The sequence below is a fragment of the Bactrocera dorsalis genome, chromosome 6, assembly GCF_023373825.1.
Source record: "Bactrocera dorsalis isolate Fly_Bdor chromosome 6, ASM2337382v1, whole genome shotgun sequence".
Lineage (NCBI taxonomy): Eukaryota > Metazoa > Arthropoda > Insecta > Diptera > Tephritidae > Bactrocera > Bactrocera dorsalis.
In genome coordinates, this window is record NC_064308.1 from 30,345,277 (window position 1) to 30,362,369 (window position 17,093).

The 17,093-nt window shown below is 37.3% G+C and overlaps 1 protein-coding gene across 2 annotated transcripts in view; it reads right to left on the reverse strand.

Moving 5' to 3' along the window:
* LOC125779382 (uncharacterized) overlaps positions 1–9,761 on the reverse strand; it is a 554,603-nt gene extending 544,842 nt beyond the window's left edge. For both annotated transcript variants that reach the window (XM_049460720.1, XM_049460719.1), the window contains exon 1: positions 5,089–9,761. In XM_049460720.1, the coding sequence (XP_049316677.1) occupies positions 7,847–8,863 (1,017 nt within the window). In that variant the 5' untranslated portion in view covers positions 8,864–9,761 and the 3' untranslated portion in view covers positions 5,089–7,846. The remainder of the gene's footprint in view (positions 1–5,088) is intronic.
* Positions 9,762–17,093: the final 7,332 nt, after the last annotated feature.

Consider the following 17,093-nt stretch of genomic DNA (forward strand, 5'->3'; position numbering starts at 1 on the left):
ATGCTCCAATGTCTTCTTTATGCGAACAGCGAAGTCCTAACATCACTGTTGGAAGGAGAAGTGGCCATGGAGTATGTCGACTGTACATGAGTGAAGCTTTTAGCGTACCATGCCATTGGACGCCGGATGGTAAGCTGATGTACGTATCTTTTGTGCGCCAACCATTTTTGTCAACGCTTCTGTTGTTATGGTCTTCGGGGACCCGAAAGTGAGATTCATGCTGAATAAAAGCTTGTCGTTATCGTGTTGGCCGAAATATCTTTTAACGGAACCAGTTCGGGCCAACGAGTGAATCTGTCTATCATGGTTAAACAATATCTGTATCCCTCATGCTCTGGAAGAATGATAATATCAAGGTGGACATGGTCGAAACGTTGATCAGTTTGTTTGAACGGCTTAGGTGCTAGATGATTGTGCTTTTGTATTTTTGATCGCTGGCAACTGATACAAGAACGAACCATTTCTTTTACGTCCTTGTTCATTGACAACCAAATGTATTTGCTTCTAATTTGTTTTAAAGTTGATCTTGTTCCAGGGTGTGAGAAATTGTGAATGTGTTGAAATATTTTGTTACGAAGCTTAACTGGAACGTACGGCCGAACCATTGCATTTGATGTGTCGCAGTATATTGTATTGCCAGATGGAAGTTTTAGCTTCTGTAAATTTAAACTAGTGTTATTGTTTATAACTATTTGTTGTAACTCTGAATCTATCCGCTGTTCTTCTTCTATTTCGTCCATTGTGACTAATATGGGCATATCAATTTGGCATACTCTGGAGAGTGCGTTTGCTACCTCATTATTTTTACCAGACAGAAAGACGATCTCCGTTGAAAATTGTGCAATATAATTTAAATGCCTTACCTGCCGTGGTGTTTAATGTCTAAGTATATTGCCAAAAGCTCACGGTCATACGCAGAATAATTTTTTTGTGCATTTTTTAGTTTTGTTGAGAAGAATGCGATTGGCCTCCATTCCCCATTCACTTGTTGTTCCAGGTGTGCTCCAGCTGTAGTCTCCGACGCATCTGTTGTTAATGCAAACTGCGCATTTGGTACCGAAAAATTTAACAATGTTTGTGTAGCCAAACTGGCTCTGCAGTTGCTGAATGCTTTTTCAAGCTCTGCATCCCAATCGATTTTTCGTTTCTTATTTTTTTTTAGTCTTTGAAAAGGTTACGAAGAGGTGCTTGAATTTGTGCGGCGTTAGGAATATGTTTCCTGTAGAAATTTACCATTCCTAGAAACCGGCGGAGTTCAACAATTGTATTCGGTTTTGGATATTAACAGATTGCTTCTACTCTTTCTTTCGGTGGCTGTATACCTTCCGCTGAGATGTGGTATCCTAGGAAGTTTAGTTCGCTAACGCAAAACTCACACTTGGATAAGTTGACACATAGTTTTGCCTCTTTAAGTTTCTGCAGCACCAACTGGACATGCTTGTGTTTCATTTTCTGAAATTATGAGAATGTCATCTAGGTAACAGAAAACAAAGTCGATATTTCTGAATGTGATGTCTATGTATCTTTGGAACATTTGAGTGGCATTTTTTAGCCCAAATGGCATAACGACAAACTCAAAAAGTCCAATTGGCGTTCGCACTGCTGTTTTCGCTATGTCTTTTTCGCACATGCGTATATTGTAATAAGCTTTTTTTATATCTATTTTGGAAAAAACTGCTTTACCATGTAAGCAGTCGACTATGCTATCGAGGTGCGGTATCGGATAGCTATCTGGTTGCGTGTGGGCGTTTAGGGAGCGATAGTCACCGCAGGCTCGCCATCCACCAGTTTTCTTTTTCACTAGGTGAACTGGGCTTGCCCAAGGACTGCTTGATGTACGAATTATACCTAGTTACAACAGTTCATTGAATTTGCTTTTGATGACATTTAGTTTTTCTCCGGAGTAACGGCGAAGTGGCTCTGCAATAGGTCGGCAATCTGTTACAATTTGGTGATTGACGTTCCTTTTGTGATAAGGGTTGTTTGTGAATCAACTAGACACTTTTCTCTGAGGTCTATCAGAAGGCCAAAGTGTACCAGAAAGTCTGCTCCTATGATAGGTGATTTTACGTTCGCTATTACAAACTTCCATGTGAAACTCCTCCGTAAGCCCAAACTTAGTGACAGATTTCTGGTACCAGAAGTTTGAATGGTTGAGCCATTTGCTGCAAAAAGCTGAAGGCTATCAGGAGTAAGTGTTGAGTGCTTATGAATGATGTTCAGTGGTACAATTGAGATGATAGAACCGGAGTCAATTAAAAAGTTAAGATTGTTTTTACTATCAAAAATGTGCAGTCTTCGTTCATTGATGCTGATGTCTTCTTTTACGCTGCCATCAGTTGCATCGCATGGAGCTTGACATTTCCTCGATGCTGCACCAAATCGAATATGGTAGTAACATACTTTTGCGTTTTCACGTAGTCGACTTCTGCTTCGTTCGCCGGCGCGTTCGGCGCTTGAACCACGATCATTGTTGCAGCCATGTTGACTGATATTGCGCTTAGTTTTTGAATAATTTGGTTGAAGGAGGTCTCCAACGCCAATAGTCATGCTTCAAAGGTGTTTTGCTTGGATATGTTTAGAGCTGAGCAATTGGCTTCGTTGTCTTGCGGAATGGTCGTAGATGCGACTATGTATGAGGGTGAATTATCTACAATTCGATCGGCTACCTCTGCGAGATTTTCCAAGTCTGTAGACTTGCACGCCGACAATATGCAACGAACGTTGTTGGGCATTCGCTGCAACCACAATGTTGACATAGCTTCATTAGAGACGTTATTGCCGGCCAGATCACGCATTTCCCTCAAAAATTGACTAGGTTTCTTATTGAACAGTTCTATTCCTGTTAGAAGTTTCATCAGCTGCTTCTCCTTGGACTCACTGAAACGAGCAAGTAGTTCTTTTTTCAATTTGTCATACTTGCCCGTGTCCGGTGGGTTTCTTGCAACATCTGAAACTTGGCGTAGGGTTTCTGCATCAAGTGCTGTTACGTCTGGGTCCGATGGCAAAAACTGGGGTAGTCTAATAACACCAACTGCTTCTATCGTATTGTGTTGGCCCCCTTCTCTTGTACCCGCTTCTGCCCGGGTTTGCTGTGCTGACCAGGTTGCGTCCGATTTCGGTGTGCCTTCATCTTTGTTAGGTGAATTCAGTAGTGGCACTGCGTTTTAAGGATATTCTGATTGCAGTTGATGTATACAAGTTGTAACTGCCAACAAAGTCAATTACGTAGCAGCTTTGAATTTGCGCTTGTTTGTCGTCACCCCGGCGCTTATGTGTTGGTTGATTATTGTGGAAGGCGTTCCTTAAGTTTCCTTTTTACAGGTGCGCTTATTCTTTGCGAGGTCACCAATTATGTGGTGGTCGTTTCCACACTTCTGTCTTTGCCTATTTCTCAATTTATCAGAAAAAACGCTGTACACAATATTTGGCTTCTATTCTATTTCTCATATTTTCACAGAATCGTTAAATTAGTTCAGTTCGATTTTCTTACATAAAAAGGTTGCCAGACGGCTCGAGAAACTTAACGAAAAATAATATATTTAAATTGGGTTGCCACAAGTTGATGCACACAACGCCATCTACTGGCAATACAGCATTTAAAATCATGTTCGTTTTTATTTCCTTTTTAAAATCGTATTTGAAAATTTATTTTCTTTATAATTTTTTTTTCGGAAAAATTTCCAGAATTTTCTTAAGTATTCTCCTTGTTTGGGTGGAGACCTGTCCGAATTGGTGGTAATCACCGAAATCGGTCCAGGCGTTCTCCAGTTATAAGCGTAGTAACAAACGTCACTTTCTTTTATATATATGACATAGAATTGAAACAAATTCTATAAAAAATTTAAAAATTTTGTTCAAATGAATGATGGAAATTATCAAAAAATCCTGTCTACTGTGAAACCCCAAATAAAAAAGGATACATTCATGACAGACGCTATTACGCCCTAATTGGATGGGGTTATGTGTAGAAGTTCACGCAAGTGAGGAAAGTTCTCTGATCGCCATCCACTTGGGAGTGGCCGGAAACGATTCTTTTACATATAGCTCAAGCAGCTCACGACTTCCGGTCTTTGACCAAGTATCCTCTGGGTAGCCTAAGAACATCCGTTTTAAGGCGAGCTAAAGTGAGAAGGCGAAACATCTCCTACATAGGGTTGTGCGCTGGTTTGGGACCCGCCACGTAAAAAAAAAACACCCACACCCAATGAAAACTTCGGCTATAATCGCGTAAGCGGTGTCTCCGCCAATTAAGAAGAAGTCTAAGTCAAAAGTATTAATTCCAGCACCAGCACCAGACCTTGCCCAATTTTTTATTTTGGAAAACTCACGCCTATAGCAATTCCTCATCCGTTTTCCCAGCTTTGTGATCGCTTTAATTTGTTTTACAATTGTCTTTTTTCACTTCCCATATTATTTTTTCACTTCTAAAGACTTCGATAAACTCGTGCCAAAACTCATTATCCGTTAAAGCCATTGTGTGCGAGTTATGTAATAAAATACACGTTTTAAGTAGCTTAATAGCTCTAGCTCCTTTTATTTTCAAGGTGATCTTAAGACTAAAAAATACAAAATTTACTTTTCTCTAATAAATCTAAATGTAAGAAAGAATGCAAATATTTCAATAACGGTATGATGATTTAAAATAAAGTAGCGATAGTACGCCAAATGATGTTTTTGTTGTTGAATTAACTATAATTAAATATAGAGAATAGAGAGTCGTTATATTGTTGTTACAGGAGCAAAGCTAAAGAGAAACTTAATTGTTGCTATTGTTAAATATGTAACTTCCCCATCGGTAAATTCGTGGAAAACGGAGAGAAAAGAAACCGGAACTCTTTACATGCTTTTACTAAAACGTGTCACTACTTATAGTAAATTTATATATGTACATATATGTAGTAAACGTCAATTCACTGTTTATTTAAGTATTTAAATATATAGAAATGTTTATTTTATATGTATTGATTATATAGTTTTCTCTTAAATTAATTATTAATAATAGCAAGTTAATATTCTGGTATTTAATACACGACTTCGATGTTGGCTATTCAACTTTCAATTTTCAACTGCTGTTTTGCTTGCAACGCGTTCGTCAGGTTCGTTCAACATTGTCAGGGTTGTATTGTTAAGTAAATATATTCTAAGTCTTTCGTCCACTGCGGTGTTGCCGTCCTACATTCGGCCCTCCTGATGCCTCATTCGGCTCGAATGATGACTCAGGTTGAACCGAAGGCTCCCATTTTTTCATGTATTCCGCAATAGAAATTGTACGGCCGGGGCCTTCGTGGTCGCCTACTTTCACTACCTCATACCTACCATGTGCCAAAACTTTGCTTACTTTATATGGACCTAGAAATTTCCGCTTTAATTTTAATCCCGAACCAAATTATGTGCGCTTAATGGCGACTAACTCGTTTGTCCGGTATTTCGTCTTTTCCTTTCTGTTTTTATTGAATGATTTACGATTTTCCTCTTGTATTTTGCTAATATTTGATTGTGCTGCTTTACGCACATTCTCATGTTCCTCGTCTAACTCTTTTGTATTTGCTTCTTCTAATAATTCGCTCAATTTAGGGTCAGAACCTATGTACTTACTCCGGTTAATAACTTGAAAGGTGTAAACTTTGTACTCCTTGTAGGAGTATTGTTTATTGTCTGCTGAATACGCTCTATATGTTTATACCAATGACCTGGACCTTCTGAACAAAGCTTAGACAACATCGGAATGATAATTCTATGGATGCGCTCCACCTGGCCATTCCCGCGGGGTACACCAGTGGCAATGGCAAGATGTTCAATCCCTTCTTTTTCGCAGTATTCCTTAAAAGAGCTTGACGTGAACGCTGCACCTCGGTCGGATATAATGCGTTTCGGATTTCCAAACACTGAAGTCTGTCGGCTAAGCCAGTCTATAACAATATCTGCTGCCGTATTTCTAGTCGGATAGAGCCAGACGAACTTTGAAAACCCATCAACCACGACAAATATGTCACTATATGACTTAGCGGTCTGTTCCATTGGACCTACATGATCGATATGGTAGGTCCCTAAAGGTTTGTCTGCCTTGTCTATCGGTGTAAGGAATCCTTATTTTTTCCCCGACTTATTTTCACTCACAATACATTCCACGCAACTACGAACTACATTCGCGACTTTAGCGGTTATCTGCGGAATATAGAAAGATTTCTCAACTGCATCTTTAGTTTTGTTAATTGAGAAATGAGCCTGCCGGTGTGCCATCGTAATTATTTCGACGACATAGACGATGGAACGACTACAAATTCCTTAATAGGATCTTTGAAGAGAATTCCTTGCTTGAAATAAAAGCTTGCTGAGCTTGTTTCAACCTATGTATCAGGGAGTCTTCTAACATAAGACAGAACACCCTACTTAGTGCGTCCACATGTCTCATTTTTGACCCACTGCGGTGTTCTATCTCATAGTTATAGTCCTGCAGAAACATAGCCCAGCGAGATACTCTTAGCGGAATATCCTGTTTCTGCATTGTACATGCAAACGCGTTACATTCGGTCACGATCTTTATTTTTATACCCATTAGGTATACTCGCCACTTTTTAGAGCCTCTACAATCGCTAAAACTTCATGCTCGTAAGTATGGTACCTTTCTTCAGCCGGTTTACACCTACGGCTCATGAATTGAACAGGATGAAATTCCTGATCATCCGTGTCCTTCTGCATTAAAACAGCTCCGTGTCCGTAAATACAGGCATCCGCGTGCACTTCAGTGATTGCGTTAGGGTCGTACAGCTTTAAAACAGGGGCTTTCATCAGAGCCATTTTTAACTGCTGGAAGGCAGTCAGCTCTTCGTCCCCCACTTCGAATTTTGAATCTTTCCTCAAAAGGTCAGTAAGTGGTTTCGCTACCATTGCGTAACCTTGTATAAACCTTCGGAAATAAAATGTTAAACCGAGAAAGCGCTGTAACGGCTTCTTATAGTGTGGCATAAGAAATTTCGCCACGGCTTGAGGTTTTGCTTCCGACGGTGCTATGGTACCGTTCTCTAAAATATACCCTAAAAAGTCGACTCTACGCACGAGAATCCTACACTTGTTCCACTTTATTTTTAGGTTGTACTCCGACGCTCTATTTAGAAAACGTTCCAGCTTTTGGACGCCCTCATTCAAATCCTTAGCGGGAATAATGAGGTCATCCATGTAGCCCACAACTGTTCCATCCTGGATCATGTCTCTTAAAACAGCAAATACAAAACGCGAAAATACAGCAGGCGAGTTTGAGATTCCAAACGGAACATAACAAAATTCAAACTGATCGTTATGTGTGACGAAAGCTGTATATTTCCTTGAGCTCCTCTCAACTGGAACATGGAAAAACCCGTTAGCTAAATCCATAGTCGTAAAAATTTTAGCTCCCTGTAATCTTTCAATAACATCGTCTAATAGGGGCATCGGAAAATTATCTCGTACGATCTTAGTATTTAACCACCTGTAGTCGCAACAGAGTCGCTTACTACCGTCCTTTTTAGACACTAGCACAATAGCCGATGCATATTCTGACGAACTACGCTAAACGATCCCCTCTTCCAACCATTTGGCTACCTGAACATCAACGACTTTTTTGTCAGCGTATGACATGCGCCTAGGCCGTTCATAAATTGGAATATCATCCGTCAATAAAATTTTCATTTCTATTGGAGATTCCCCCGTCTTTTTTGGCTTATAACGGGTAATCAACTCTTTGACCCTATTCACATTGTTTACCTGCAAATGTGACAAGTCAACTTCCGGCTCGCTAACGTCACATTTTTCCACTATACAACACAAATCTTTGAACATCAACCTTTTGCTGTTTCGTTGCGTCCACTCATTCCCTATTGCGTAAATCAGAATTTGTTAACGTAGTAATGCTTTGTGATGTACTATCTACCTCATCTTTAACCGTCTTTGCCTTGAATTCCGCCAAATCTTCCGATACAATCAAGTTTACATATTTGAGTATACTATTACCGACTATTGCTGAGTAATGCATATCACGTTCACGCACAGCGTGGAATGTAACTTCAAGTTGCAAATTATCAACATGAACTGGAATGGTAAAACTACCTACAATGTCAAGGATACTACCACTAATACCTCTTAGCCGACGCTTATCGTTATTCAATTCAATATCTTCTCCCAACATGAGCAAGATGTCGTTACGTATTAAACAAAGGTCACATCCGGTATCGATTAATGCCGAAAAGGTTACTCCCTTCCATGTCAAGTCCTCGAAAATGCACCTACCAATTTCGCGAACTTTTGGGACTAGGTCCTCTTCCAATGTATTTACACTACCTTTCTCGGTTTTCACTGAAGCTTGTTTATCTCGACAATCGGCCGCACGATGGCCTGGTTGCCCACCCTTTAAACATTTAGGCTGTGCCTGATTACAATCATTTGCTATATGAGAAACATTACCACACTTAAAGCATCGTTTAACTTTTCCTTTCTCTGAGTCCTGATTAGCTGTCGTTACTAATTTGGGAGTTGTTTGATTTAAGCTTGAGCTGGTCACTTGCTGGCGACCACAACGCACTTTCTCATACACACGTATTTGCTCTTTCAACTCTGGTATGGTTTTTGCCTGATAAAGGTTGATTTTGTTTTGTCGTGAATCAGGAATACCCTCTACGAAACATTCAATTAAACTCATATCGTCAAGTTTAATTGCCTTACCCAACTCCATGAGACTATAAAGATACTCTTTATAATCTTCATTGTTACGCTTTCGACGATTTCGTAGCATACGGTGAACCTCGATGGACGACACTGTAATACCAAACTCAGATTTCAATGCCTGCGCTAACATATCAAAACTAGTAATTCCTCGCTGACTTCGCATGAAAAGTTTTGCTGCACCCTTAAGCAGCTGTTTAGCATATATAAATTTCTGCAATGTATTCCAATGAACTGCCTCAGAATTTTCATTAAATTCGTCTAACCAATCCTCGACCGACAAAGAACCCGAACCGCTAAAAGACGTTAATGAGTCTGCAATATCGCGCAAAGTAAATGGCGTACGAAAAAGCCCTCGTCAACGTCAACATCATTGTTAGCCTCAACAGTCAAGCCATAATGCTCAAAAAGTCTGTCTTGTAAGGTCATCTTTCGTCCTGTAGTCGGCAGCCCTAACGCAATTAATTTGGCTTTCAAATCATTTACATTTAATTTTAAAATTTCGCTTCTTTCCATCGTGGAATTTACACAACCAGTTACAATTCAATTTCAAATTATTTAAAAGTTATCAAGAGTAATGTAAAAATAGTTACACCAAATATCTTATAAAATAATTTGTCTTATTCGCATAAAAGTAGTTTAATTAAATCATACAGCAACTTATTAGGTCGATTTTGCTTTTGCAATTGTGCACAAGGCTTATACTACTTTAACAATTCACCTCAGCTATCAAAGTATAAAGCTCTCTCGTATACAAAATTTTACCACTCAAATTTTCTTCTTCTGTGTTGCTTACAAGCAATCAAAATAAACTTTCAACATCTTAATAATGTCAGGAAAAATGAGAAAGATAATGACTTAGCTATCAGTTACAATTCAAATTTTCATTCTATTTCTTTTGCTCTTACTACTTTTCTATACTACCCGTACTCATCTGTAGTTCTGCTTGTCCAATTTCAATTCCGCTGCTTCGCCAAATAATGTTTCGTTGCAATTTTCCGATAAGAATTTTTCGATGTTTCAGCTACACTTCTTCTGCCAGTATTACAGCCTAGCAACGAGTAGATGATACGATGCCAACAATTTCACGAAGATTTTTGAATCAACGGAAAATTATCTCGCAAGTACAGCGAGTGTTCAACCAACAACAATTTGCTTTTGTGCTTTCAGCCTTTTCCACACAAATATTCACTAGCGCTATTCGGCCACCGCCACACCAGCGCAGTATTCGCCAACAACAATTGTTTATGCTTTTCAGTCTCTGCGGCAACTAGAGATGAGCGATATTGTGATTTTTCGATATCCGTGATTTCAGTGATTGCTATTTTTAAATCACTGTGATTTTATATTGCTATTGCGATCGCAACTAAGTCGACGTTCAAACGTCGTTGTTGTTGTTGTAGCGGCAGATTCTGCCAATTTGACACTGTTTGGCCGAATGAATGTCCGGGTCTGTTCCACTTACGTAGACCCAACTGTCGTGGGAACGACGGACACATTTTGTCGTTATTGGCGGCAAATTCTCTTTTGGCTCCTGTAACTCGAGTCAAGTTTTTCCGCCATTCTTTTCACTACATTTTCGCAAATGTTGGAGCGGTTCGGCTACCTGACACTTAGAGCGTATTGCATAGTTCATTTGTATGTTGCTATGATGGTTTCACACATTTCTTAGAAGGAATTACCATTAGTGTGGTTGATAATTTGTTTGTTTAGAATACCCGCTTTTAATATTTTCAAGAACAAATAATTAACGCGATTTTCCTAATCTTTGGGAAAATATTAAAAACCCGTAATTTTTTTATTCCATCATTTTTTCTGAAATTAATTAGTTACAATTCTTGTTTTCATCACAAAAAGCTTTCAAATTTGGTTTTAACAATAATTAAAATTAAAAAATTTTATTAAAACAAATTAAAATATACCATTTTGATTATATTTCATCTACCACTTCAAACATCACACTTCACTTCTTTTCCTTGATACATTTCCTGCCATTATTAAAAATTATAAGAACGTTACACTCAAAACTTCAAACCGCTATGACGAAAAATAGCATATACGATATATACAATACCCTGAAGAAAGTTGTTACTTTTCTGCTATTTGCTATTGTGATCGTAATTCACAGGTTCGAACTGCTATTGTAAATCATAGGTTCGACCTGCGATCACAGTTTCGAACTGCGATCGCAATTCACAAGTTCAAACTGCGATCACAGTTTCGAATTGCGATCGCAATTCACAGGTTCGAACTGCGATCACAGTTTCGAATTGCGATCGCAATTCACAGGTTCGAACTGCGATCACAGTTTCGAAATGCGATCGCAGTTCATAGAAGCGAACTGCTATTTATAAAAAGTGATCGCAATTGCGATTTGCGATTTTTCAATCACAGTGAAAAAATCACCGGTAGTGAAATATTGCTCATCACTAGCGGCAACACACGTTTAGTACGCTAGCGCTATTCGGCCTCTGCTACGCCAGTACTCGTACTTCACCAGCAAAAAGTATTCACGTTTTCAGCATCTGCCGCAATACACGATTAGTACGCTAGCGCTATTCGGCCTCTGCCACGCCAGTACTCGTACGTTTCAGCCTCAACCACAAAACTTGTTCACTTGCAATATTCAGCTATCGTCAAGCAAGAATTTGCACACAATTTGTTGATGCCTTTCTCCACACAAAATATTAAATATTTTTCGATTAGTGCACTTGCATATTCTTTATGCCAGTATAGCAATATCAACGTCTTTGTTTTTTTGGTTGGCCACTGCCACACACACACACAACTATTCGCATTAAGCTCATCCCACTTCTGACACCAATTTGTAGTAATAGTCAATTCACTGTTTATTTAAGTGTTTAAATATATAGAAATGTTTATTTTATATGTATTGATTACATAGTTTTCTCATAAATTAATTATTAATAATAGCAAGTTAATATTCTGGTATTTAATACACGACTTCGATGTTGGCTATTCAACTTTCAATTTTCAACTGCTGTTTTGCTTGCAACGCGTTCGTCAGGTTCGTTCAACATTGTCAGGGTTGTAATGTTAAGTAAATATATTCTAAGTCTTTCGTCCACTGCGGTGTTGCCGTCCTACATATATTTAACTTTTTACAATTGCCTCATTCTACGTTAAATGGTTTTTCTTTAGTAATGGAATGATAGGACTTATTGTAATATTCTATAGATTTACTTAATGTCTCTTTAATAGTTATTGAATTATTTCCAATATTTAACTTTCTAATTTTTCAGTTAAAGTGTTATATAACATCTCAATATCACAATTTGTAATGATCTAAATTTGTGTTAGTATAGGTTAATATTTATCGGTGTTTCAGTTAAACAAAAATTTAGGCTTTATTGAATTACGATCGTATTTTTCTCTATTACAAACGTCGCAATTCTCGATATATTTTTTAATTAAAGTTTTTGAATTTGGGAAATATATATATTCTTTCAGTCCTTGATAGTTTTCATTAATACCAGCATGTCCTGTCTCATTTCTGTGGTACAAGTCAATTTGTTTAAATGTTTGCTCTTCAGAACTCATTTCTTTTGCCATGTAAGAACACTTAAAAACTTTACGTTTGATTCACATTCATATAACTTTATTATCTTTTTTTGCAAAATATTATATTTGCTGTCGTCGAGATCTGTGTAGACTCCTATTTTCCTATAACAATATGTTGTCGCAATTTTTCTTCTAAATCACTATTAAGATATTTATATATTTTTTTTTCTCATCATTAATTATTTCAAAATCCTTTATTTTCGTATTTGTTAATATAATTTGTATAGGAAATCTATTTACGACTGTATCTAAAATGCCTATATAGTCATTTAAATCTTCTTGTTAGGTATGAAATGTCATTCCATCGTCATTTATATCATTATACAGAGAATTTGTGCTATCGAAACCTACCTAAATTTATTTTGTGCGTATCCGAGTTTATTCTGCTTAAGAAGTCTTGTACCTGATTATGTCTTCCCCTTATGTAACCTAAATTCATATTATAGTCGCTTAACACTTAACTCCGTACAAATACGATGGCTAAGAGCTTTTTCTCCGTGACCGAATAATTACGCTCATGATCACTTATCCCTTAATAGCCTGATTTACGAAAATGATTTATATTTAATATTACTGTGTTTGCTTGAGGGTCTAGATCAGCGTTTCCCAAATGTCGGGTCGCGACCCGGTACCAGGCCGCCACATTCCCGCCTTGTTTTCAAAATAATACCTACTATCGATCGATCGATGCATCCTAATATTGAATTCTGTATGATGTTCGAGTGGACGGCTGCTATTTAGTAGATATAAGCACGTTCAAAGGCAGAAATATATGTAAAACGACTGAATTCATGCGAGAATGAATAAAGAGAAATGCTTTGAAAAAAAAATATTCAAGGTCACACAGAGAATGTCAAAAAGCATGCTCTGAGTCACATATGCGTGATCTTGTATCAAATGAAAGCCATCTGAAATTATGTCATTCTTTTTCCTTAGAAGTCGATGAAAGTACAGACATTTCCGATAATGCCAATCTGATATGTTTTGTACGATATGACTATTATAATACTATTTATGAAGAGTTTTTATTCTGTAAATTTTTGCCAACACGAACGACCTCCGAAGAAATAGTTAACTTGATTAATGATTATATCAACAAAAACAACATTGAATGGAAGAAGTGTGTGGGATTAAGTACTGATGGCGCACGAGCAATGTCAGGCATTCGTACTGGACTTTATCCAAGGATAAAATCCATAGCTCCGGAATGTGTAACAATATTTAAAGTGCAAGACAAAGTGGAAGCTGCAAGAAAAAGCTTATAGTGTGGTTACAACGCCCGGAGACAGGGAACTTTAAAGCATTTAGTAATTTATGTGAAATACAAAAATAGTACAACATTACTGCATTGCCACAAGACATCTTAACTCAACTTAAAGAACATTTATTAGAGCTGGAGAGGAATCTTCAAGAATATTTTCTGCAATCGATGACAACAAAGCTTGGATAAGAAACCCATTTACATTCAAGTTAGATTCCGAAACGAATTTGCCAGATTCAGATGTCGATTCGTTGATTGAACTGTCAACTGATACAGCACTCAAGGTTACATTTGACACAAGACCATTGAGTGACCACTTATAAATGTGAAGCTGGGTTTTCAACACTAGTTTACCTCAAAAATAAATATCGAAACAGACTGGAAGTGGAACCCGATCTCAGAATAAAACTTTCAGCAATTTCAGCAAACTTGAACTCTTTAATTAAAAATAAGCATCAGCTACATACTTCGCACTAAAAAGTTGGTACCAAAGATACCAAAATATTATAATTAAATAGTAATAAAACATTTCTCTTACTATTATTAAACGTGTATTATTTAATCTCATGTAACCGTCTTGAGTTTAATAATATTAAGTGGGTCACGAAAGGACAGTATGAAAATTACCGGGTCATGGCAAAACTAAGTTTGGGAAGCACTGGTCTAGATGAAGGGAAAAATAGCTAGAAAAATCACAACATTTATTTTACATATTTACTTAGAAAAAAAAAAACAGGTATCAATTTTGATACTTCGGGCGTTAACGCCATAAAGAAATCAAATATACCTATGCATGAAATAATGCGAAACATTGATTGTTTTTATTATCGCATAACTACACTTTACACTTTTTACAGAACCAGGAGGTAAATTTCCTACAATTATTAAATTTTCACTTATTTCTAGAATCCATAAATATTTTTTCATGACCAATACAATCGCAACGCACGTCAGTAGAGGGTAGTACTTGTACACCTGTCCGGGGTCTTTTAGTACTGTAGTGTCTTGTCGACTGTTGGTACTAGGTCTCCCCTTTTATTTTTCGAGTGACTTTGATATCTACATAAAGCAGAAAAATAATGAATCGGAAGTTCAAAAAGTTTTTATAGCTAAATAATTAGTAGGTAGGTTTTATGTAGGGCGGAATGCCTGAAGTATCAAAATTGATACTCACAAAAATAGCACTAGTTTCTCCAACATGCACTCGCAAAAAATAATTATATCATAGCGAAAATAATACATTCACTTACCTCAAAAGTATTTATATTCTTCAGAAAAAGAAAATATATCAAATTTGTATTTAACAAAACTTTTAGTAAAATGTTTTTACTTGTTCACTTTGCCGCGCAAGTAATATGTCATGGATAAAATAAAACAATAATGACATTTGATTTTTTTTAATTTCGTTGGAAAGAATATTATACAACAGTAAAATACGTACAGCCAACCTATAAAAAAAAACTAATAGTAATGTGAACATTCGGTTTAAAAGATTGGTATCAAAATTGATCTGCTGGCGAAACATATAGCAGCACTGCTTTATTGCAAAAGAGCTTGCGTCAGTGGCCAACCCAAAATGTTTATTAAAATCGGGATACTTTAGTACCGGGGCTTCCGTAATGATTCATTTCAGCTTTTCAAAGGAATTTATAAAACTTGGATCATTTAAATTAATTTTAGCGTTTTTCTTAAGAAATTTTACCATTGGATATGCTACAATTGCTACATTCGCAAAATCCCTAACGAATAATATAATAACCATACATACTCAGAAACGATTTAATTTGTTTGATAGTTTTTGGAATCTTTAGACCCAAGATATAATATGTCTAACTTTTTCGGGTTTTGAGTGTCAGTATGTTTACTCATTACTAGTTGATAGTTTGTTTAGATACAGATTAGGGGTATTCAGACTAGCTTTGTTAATTCGTTACTCGGTACGTTTTTAAGTGGGTTTTGTTTTTGTAAAATTAACAGACTATCGTTTTACCGAGTAACGAAGTACCAGACTGGCAAGCATGATAGTTTTTTCGTTACTTGGTAACATCACTCAGCTGTTTTGTTACCTCAAAAGTTTACTTAATTCTTTGCAAAAAAATACATTTGCTGTCTACTACACATTATTTTCTGATAAATTTTCCAAAAGTAAGTATTTAATATAATTTAATCACCTGTTTTCGAAAAAAATTTAACCCACTACTGATGTACAGCAAAAAGTATGTTCACAGTTAAGTGTTTTAACGAAGTATCAACTAACGAACTACCAGATTAACAAGTTCGGTCTGAATACCCCTATTATATTATTGGTTTAGGTTTGTTTACATATATATTGTTTGCTTAGATACATTTGCTTTGTTTTAAGATAAGGTTGTTGTGGTATTCAAACTCAAGGTTGTTTTGATACTTGTTTTTTTAGGATTGTTTGTTATAGTGATAGTGCATTTCAATTGTTCAACTCAAGGTTGTTTTGATGCATTCTGTTTACTGAAACAAAAGGTGCTATAACGGTTATACGGCAAAAAGTTGGAAAACTCAAACGTGCAACGAACGACGCAAACTTCGCTGCTTATACAATATTATATCCAATTGCGCGAAACGACGCCAATTCAACGTCTTTGCATCAGCGAGTTAACGGAAAAAAATTTGAAGAGAAATACACACGCAACGTTTTAGTGTGTGCAAGCAACCTGTAAGAAGCGAGGGCAAGGTACTTCAGAGTACAAACACAAGAAAGCGAAACGAAACGTTAACAAAGTGAAGCGATCAACATCGAGTACGATAGGCGACGCAAGAAGGGCAACGATCAAACCGCTAAATGTTAGCCAGCTGAATGCTCTTTTAAGATTTGTCGCTGACGGGTACCAAGGCAAGCAAATAGTAAAGCAGCAAGAGGTTCTGGGGCCGACAAAATAGAGGCAATCGATATTGAGGAAGGAAGTTGCAGTCTGACTACTGATTTCAAAGTTCAACTCAACAACTTACAAGAAGCAATCACAAGTTCAACGTCAGCTATGACGGTAATTTCCCAAAAGTCAATAGCAGTACCAAATAGCGGAGGGAGTCAACAAGCTGCAAGCAACATCGATTAAGGAACAATAGAGTCAAGTGTATCGACGTGGGAATCAGCTCAAGATATAGGAAGACCAATACAGCGAGAGATGTCGACTCAGGATGTTAACGGAATTATGCCTGAATTCGACCCAATAAAAGGTTCAACATCAGCAACACATATATAAATTGCTTCAACTGCAATAAGTTGGGACAAGAAGTTGCGGTATCAGGGCCTATTCTTGGCAAACGTTACCAAGTGCCGTTCTCATAGCGACTAACATTGTCAAAAGTTTTAAAAGAACTGCTAGACAACGACATAATACGGCCACGCGATTCACCACACGCAGCGTCAATCCTAGTAGTAGTAAAAAAGGACGGCGAAACAGGAAAAGTCGTATGTGTATCGACTACGAGCGCTCCATGAGGTCACAGTTAAGAAGAATTATGCAATGTCGATAGTCGAAGAGCAACTTTCTCGGCTATTGGGAAATAAAATCTTTTC